This window comes from Theropithecus gelada, chromosome 3, assembly GCF_003255815.1.
Source record: "Theropithecus gelada isolate Dixy chromosome 3, Tgel_1.0, whole genome shotgun sequence".
Lineage (NCBI taxonomy): Eukaryota > Metazoa > Chordata > Mammalia > Primates > Cercopithecidae > Theropithecus > Theropithecus gelada.
The window spans coordinates 16,958,046-16,964,953 of record NC_037670.1 but is presented as its reverse complement, the minus strand read 5'-3'; the positions used below and the strand labels follow the sequence as shown (position 1 = coordinate 16,964,953).

Sequence of the window (6,908 nt, the reverse complement as noted above, 5' to 3'; positions counted from 1 at the left end):
CCAAGGGCACTCACGTGCAGACGCCCCCAAGGAGAACACCACCTTCATTCAGCCCGGGCGGCCACATTAGGGGAACGTTGCTTCCAGGAGAGAGTCTCGAGTCAGGCTTTGTGGAGAATGGAGGTTGCTTATACCCCAAGCGTTCCTCACACAACCCAGCCCGCCTGGCTGCACCACAGGGCTCACACCTCAGATCAAGACAACGGGGGCCCAGACACAGCCCACTGACGAGGGCATGCCCCTGCATGTCCAGGATGGAGGGCAGAGACAGAAGTCAGGGGTGAGTCACAGATGCGCCCCCCACTCTGAGCCTGACGGGGCCCTGAATGGCTTTTCCTGCCCTGGCTCCTCCCATCATATTTTAAATACCATCTTCTTCCTGCTCCAAGGAAGCCTTCTCCTGACATCACGTACTCTCCAGCCACGGACCTATCAACACTCTGACAGTTTTCTGATCTTGACACATTATCCTTTTAATATAGCACTGGATTCAATTTATTAATATCTTAAGTATTTTTATGCTCACAGGGGAAATCGATCTGAATCTCCTTTTCTTGTGATGTCTTGGTCTGGCTTTGGAACACTGGCCTTTTAAAATCAGCCGCAGGGGTTCCATGCCATTTTCTGGGTGTTCCTTTTTTTTTTTTTTTTTTTGAGACAGTCTCGCTCTGTCGCCCAGGCTGGGGTGCAGTGGCCGGATCTCAGCTCATTGCAAGCTCCGCCTCCCGGGTTCACGCCATTCTCCTGCCTCAGCCTCCCAAGTCGCTGGGACTAAGGCGCCGCCACCTCACCGGCTAGTTTTTTTTTTTTTTTTTTTTGTATTTTTCAGTAGAGACAGTTTCACCATGTTAGCCTGGATGGTCTCGATCTCCTGACCTCGTGATCCGCCCGTCTCGGCCTCCGAAAGTGCTGGGATTACAGGCTTAAGCCACCGCGCCTGGCCTAGTATTCCTTCTTAAACGTCGGATTAATTCACCTGTGAAGCTACCTAGAACTAGATTTCTTCTGGGAAGGTTTTAAATTTCTAAATCAATTTATTAAATAGACACAACGCTACTGACAGTTTCTATTTTTCCCTCGTGCGTTTTGCTGACAATTGTGGCTGTCAGGTAGTTTGTCCGTTTCCCGTGGTTGTGGAGCCCGGGCATCAAGCTTTACACCCCACAAATTCTAATGTCATGTTTTTATTCTCCTTCAACTTGAAATATTTTCTGGTTTCCTTTGTGCTTTTGTCTTTTCCAAGACTGTTTTTAGAGGAGTTTTAGGTTCTCAGCAACATTGAGAGGAAGGTACAGAGATTTCCCCACTCTCTGCCCCAACAAATGCACAGCCTCCCCTATTATCAACGTCCTGCACCAAAGTGGTACCTTTTTGAGACAAGGTCTCGCTCTGCTGCCCAGGCTGAAGGGCAAGTGGCATGATCACGGCTCACTGCAGCCTCAAATTCCTGGGCTCAAGAGATCCTCCTGCCTCAGCCTCCCAAGCAGCTGGGCCTACAGGTGTGCACACCCACACTCGGTCCCAGAGTCCATTTGTTACGGCTGATGAACCTACATGGACACATCATCACCACCCAAAGCCCACAGTTTACAGTGGGGCTCACTCTCGAGGCTGCACATTCTCTGGCTTTGGACAAACGTATGATGACCATATCCACCGTCGGTGTCAGGCCGGAGCAGTTTCATTGCCCTAAAAATCCTCTGTACTCTGCCTGTTCACCCCTCCCCTGGCCCTGACCTCCCGCAACCGCTGACTTTTTACTGTTTCCACAGTTTTACCTTTGAGAGTGTGATCTAGTTGGAATCACAGTATGCAGCCTTTTCAAACTCCCTTTTCCACTTACTAATATGCACTTAAGGGTCCTCCGTGTCTCTTCATGGCTTGATAGCTCATTTCCTCTTAGTGCTGAGTAATATTCCACGGTCTGGCTGCACCGAAGTTTACTCACTCATTCACCTACGGAAGCACATTTTGGTTGCTTCCACATTTGGGCAGCTATGAATAAACAGCTATCAGCCTCTGTGTGCAGGTGCCTGTGTGGACATAATGCTTCCACTCCTTTGGGTAAACACCAAGCAGTGCAATTGCTGGATAGATGGCGAGAGTATGTTTAGTTTTGTCAGAAACCACCAAGCTGTCTTCCACAGCGGCTCTGCCTACCCAAGTCATCAAAAGAGAAGGAAAAAAACGAAATTAAAAAAAAAAAAAAGTGGCTGCACCATTTTGCATTCCCGCCAACGGTGAGTTCCTGTTACTCCACGTCCTCACCAGCACTTAGTGGTGGCGGCATTCTGGATTGTGGCCACTCCAATAGGTACATTGGTCGCTCTAATTTGCATTCCCCTGATGACATATGTTGTGGAACATCTGTTCATATGCTTATTTAACAACTGGGTATGTTCTTTGGTATAGCATCTGTTAAGGTCTCTGGCCCATTTTTTAACCAGGTTGTTTTACTGTTGGGTTTGAAGCGCTCTTTTGGATACTGATCCTTTGTGTTTTTCAAATATATTCTCTCAGTCGCTGACTTTTCATTTTCTTGACATTCTTTGCAGAACAGAAACTTTGTTTAATTAATGTATTTTATTGAGACAGGGTCTCACTCTGTCACGCAAGTTAGAGTACAGTGGCGCAATCACAGTTCACTGCAGCCTCAACCTCCCAGGCTCAAGCAATCCTCCCACCTCAGTGTTCCAAGCAGCTGAGACAACAGGCATGCACCACCATGCCTGCCTCATCTTTTGATTGTTTTGTACAGATGGGGTTTCACTATGGTACCCAGGCTGGTCTCCAACTCCTGGGTCCAAGTGACCCTCCCACCTTGGCCCCTCAAAGTGCTGGAATTACAGGCGCGAGCCAAAAATGTATCATGTTAGTGAAGCCCAACCTATCAATGTTTTCTTTTGTGGATCATGCCTTTGGTGTCATATCTAGAGTCACTGCCAAACCCAAGGTCACCTAGATTTCCTCCTACGTGATGTTCTAGGGGTTTTATAGTTTCACATTTAGGTTTCTGATTTATCTTGTGTCTAGATGTGAAGGGTTATGTCAAGGTTCATTTTTTTTTTTTTTAAATGAAGTTTGGTTGTTTCAGCATCATTTGTTGAAGACTGTCCTTTCTCCATTGAACTGCCTTTGCTCCTTTGTCACTGACTTTCAATTTGGTTTGACTCCACTGTGGTGGGGAAGGATGCTCTGTATGACTTCCATCCTTGCTGACATCCTGAGACTCAGCTCCTGAGCCAGCTATGGTCTACCTTAGCACATGGGCCACGAGCTCTTGAAAAGCTGTGTGCTTCACCACTGTTAGGTGAGGTATCCTCTAAAGACCACTCGCTTGTGTTGGTTGATGTTCAAATCTCTATCCTTATAGATCGCATGTTTATCAGTTGCTAAGACAAGTACGAAAAGCTCCCACTAAAATTGTGTTTTCATCTCATTCTCTTCAATTCTGCCATTTTGCTTCATGTATTTTGAAGCTGTTACTTAGTGCATATACATTTAGAGTTGTTATGTCTTGATAAATTGATCTTATCATTATTGTCTCTTTACTTATTTCTGGTACAATTCCTTGTCCTACGGTCTATGTTGATATTAAAAACATCAAGAGTCTGAAACTTTACATCATAGCAAACAAAGAAAACCTAATATGACGCCAGGGAAAAGATTTCAGAATGTTCAAAATCTATTCCTGATAAAAATCATCTGAATTCAAAAATTTTTCGTGAGTTACTCAGGATAGTGAACTTGATTTTTAATCACACTGAGGCAAATACCCCCCTCAGACAGAGGCTGCACAGGTGCAGCTGCCATCTCCTCTTGGTGGTCTCCTTTGTCAAGAGCGTATCAGGGTGATGAGCCATCAGGGACATGTCACCCTCACAGCACCCAGAGAAGCCGACGGGGAAGGAACAGACTCCTCTGCATCATGATCCAATTGTGAACAAAAAGTCCTCTTCGTGGAATAGGAAAAATACACGCCCTCTGAACAACGGGAAGACTGAGGAAAGATACACGCCCTCTAACAACGGGAAGACTGAGGGCAGGGATACTGTCACTGAAGTCCTGCATGTGTAACACACCGAAGAGGGCAGCGGATCGCTGTGTCCTGTGACTTGAAGGCCACTGTGAAGGAAAACAATGCAGTGAAAGAAAGTTCCTCCTATGTGGACATTGTATCACGTTTATTGATCTTCCTGGATATGCTTATGGCCTTTAAAAGATATTAAAATAGGCTATGCTATTATCTCTTAAAATATCTATTTTCCCTCAGGTAACTGGAGATGCACCCTGCTACTCCTCATGTCACTCCTGTTCCCTGAACCAGGCTGGGCCTCCAACTCGCCCCACAGGCAGGTGAGGCATGACAGCCAGAAACCCCAGATCTGCAGTTCTCCCCAGGATGAAATGAAACACAGTGTGACAGGCTTCTGAAAAGGGAATCAATGTCTGTTTATTAAGGTAGTTGCTCATAAAAGTGACTTTCAACAACATTTTCACTATGAAAATGGATTTACATTTAATTTCTGGAAAACTGTTTTGTACAATGATCTGACCATGGCTAGGAGTCCCAGGGACAGCAGCCTCTGCTCAGGGCAGACCGTGATTCACTCTCTGTCCTGCTGCTGCCCCACGTGAGGGAGAACACGTGGGCTAAGAAAAAAAACAGCGTGTGCAAACCTGACAGATGTCAAGGGTCCCACCACAGTTCCTTCAGCAAAAATAAACCCCAGTTTTAAGATGTGCAGAGAAGTGTTGACACTCAACAGGCAGCTGACCAGGCCCTGCAGGGCTCTGAGCAGGCAGGTGAGTCCCAAGGAGAGTCAGCGACAGCAGGTGGGGCAAGGGAGCTGGACAGGAGACCCCAGAGGGTGCAGCGCCTGGGTGAGAGCCCTGCACCCTGCACCAAGGCAGAGGGGTGGCCCTGAAGAACTCTGGGCGGGAAATGACAGGTTCCGAGGGGGTCCAGACGCAGACCTCCACTGCCCGAGGGAGGGCAATTAGCCAGGGGGAGAGGCCAGGGGCTGTCAGCTCCCAGGAGGCAGCAGGGAGGGGAGGAAGAGCAGATAAGGAGGCATAGGGTGTGCTCTGGGCAGGCAGCAAGGGTAACAAAGCTCTCAGTGACTCCTCCCAATAGCCAGGGGAGAAGAGTGACAGTCTCGGGTGGCCCTGAGCACGTGAGCTGCTCATCCACATCACTCAAAGGCAAAGCCAGGACCTGAACTTCCCATCCCAAGCCCTACATCCATGCAAGCCAGACCAGACTGGGTCAGAGGCTAGAAAGGAGCTCACAGGATTACCTGGGGAAGCCTCGACCCAAAACCTGGCCCTCGCTCCAGCCCAGAGCACCTGCCTAGGCGTGAGACTGGCAGCAGCTGTAGGGGTACCCTGGGCATATGCCGGGCTCCCAGGGTGCCATACCTGCCCAGTCAGCCCAGGGAGTGGTGATGGGCTGGGCGCTGGCTGTCCCTGCATATAGCAGTGCCTCGCGGCAGTGACCACGACTGCTGCCTGCCCCTCACCCCTGGTTACCCTCGGCCTCCCCTGTGCATTTCTGTGACCATAAGACTTCTATAAGCCCTGTAGGCACCTCACAAACCACATTCCACACAGGTGGGCTCACGTCCCAGGGGCATGGGACTCCCTGCTGCACAGACTTGGGACATTCCATGACAGCCCCTGCATATACAGGTGAGCTCATGACTCGGATGTGGGGCTCCATGACACCCCCCACATATACAGGCGAGCTCAGGACCCAGGGGCATGGGGTTCCCTGCCGCACAGCCTCAGGATGCTCCATGAGCACCCCCACACTGGGCTGTTCACGGATGCACACCATACATGCCATTGTCACAGGGCTGCCCTCGTGTCCCTCAGCCCAGCAGACAGAAGGTGCAGGAAAGCAGGCTGCCCAGGGCCGACCCCAGCCCAAAGCCCACTCGACACTCAGGAATCGCACAGGCGCAGCTGCTCCTCTCCCAGGAACTCAGCGATTGGTCGGAAGAAACCCTCCTAGCCTCACTGCCTCGAGGAGGCCCTGCCCAGAGGTGGCAAAGGCGCTGTGCCCCCTTCCTCACCCAAGCCCGACAAGCTACTCTCAGAAATGAACCTACAGTGAAAATTAAGAGTCTAAGCCACCCACCCTGTCCCCATCCCTGCCTCCAGCCTGGTCCCTAGATTCACATCCATGAGGCAGAGGTGGAGGGGCTGGAGCCCGAGACAGGCTTATGGGAGGGCTCCCCTACCCGGCCAGGACCCCGTGGCCTCACTGGAACACACAGATGGCACCCAGCAGGCAGGCATGTTCTCAGGGGTGGCCAGCAAGGGCTCTCTCAGGGTACAGCTGGGAGAAGCGGCCGAGGGCCCAGATGGGGAAGACGTTCCTGTAGCTCGTGTAGGAGATGGCACAGGACTTGTTGAAGACCCCGGAGATGTTTTCCTAGAAGAACACGGAGAAATAAACACAAAGGCTCACCACTCAGCTGAGGGCTGGTCCCTGAACTGGAGCCCTGGCTGTTGGCTTGGCTGACTTGTGGGTGAGTCAGCCTGGAAAGGGCTAATTAAGCGCACAGGAAAGCAGGTCGTCCATCCCGCACCAGTCACGGCACCGTCAGTCCAGCTCAGACTCCCCACCCTGCAGCAAACCCTGAGCCGGGGTCACCAGCCCCTCACGACCACATCAGCTTCCACCAACTCAGCCTCATCCCAGCGGAGGGCGGTCGGCCTCACATGACCTCATGACGCCCACACAGGGACTTCCGCTTAGTGAGGGGCCACTAGGTCGTCTGGAGCCGAGGGTCTGTCCTGGAGCAAAAGGGCTTCCCGCCCACTGGCTTCTCCTATCCAGCTCCTCCCCCAGCCAGAGCATCACTTGAAAAAGCAGCAAGATCTGGACTTTAGGACCCGAC

General features: G+C 50.9%; 1 protein-coding gene across 3 annotated transcripts in view; it reads right to left on the bottom strand.

The window, feature by feature from the left end:
* Positions 1–3,748: 3,748 nt before the first annotated feature.
* Positions 3,749–6,908, bottom strand: part of LSS (lanosterol synthase) — a 39,264-nt gene continuing 36,104 nt past the window's right edge. For 2 of the 3 annotated variants that reach the window (XM_025378629.1, XM_025378631.1), the window contains exon 22: positions 4,432–6,439. In XM_025378629.1, the coding sequence (XP_025234414.1) occupies positions 6,308–6,439 (132 nt within the window). In that variant the 3' untranslated portion in view covers positions 4,432–6,307. Of the gene's footprint in view, positions 4,126–4,431; positions 6,440–6,908 lie in introns of those variants that run through there. The other variant, XM_025378630.1, reaches the window with a different exon arrangement.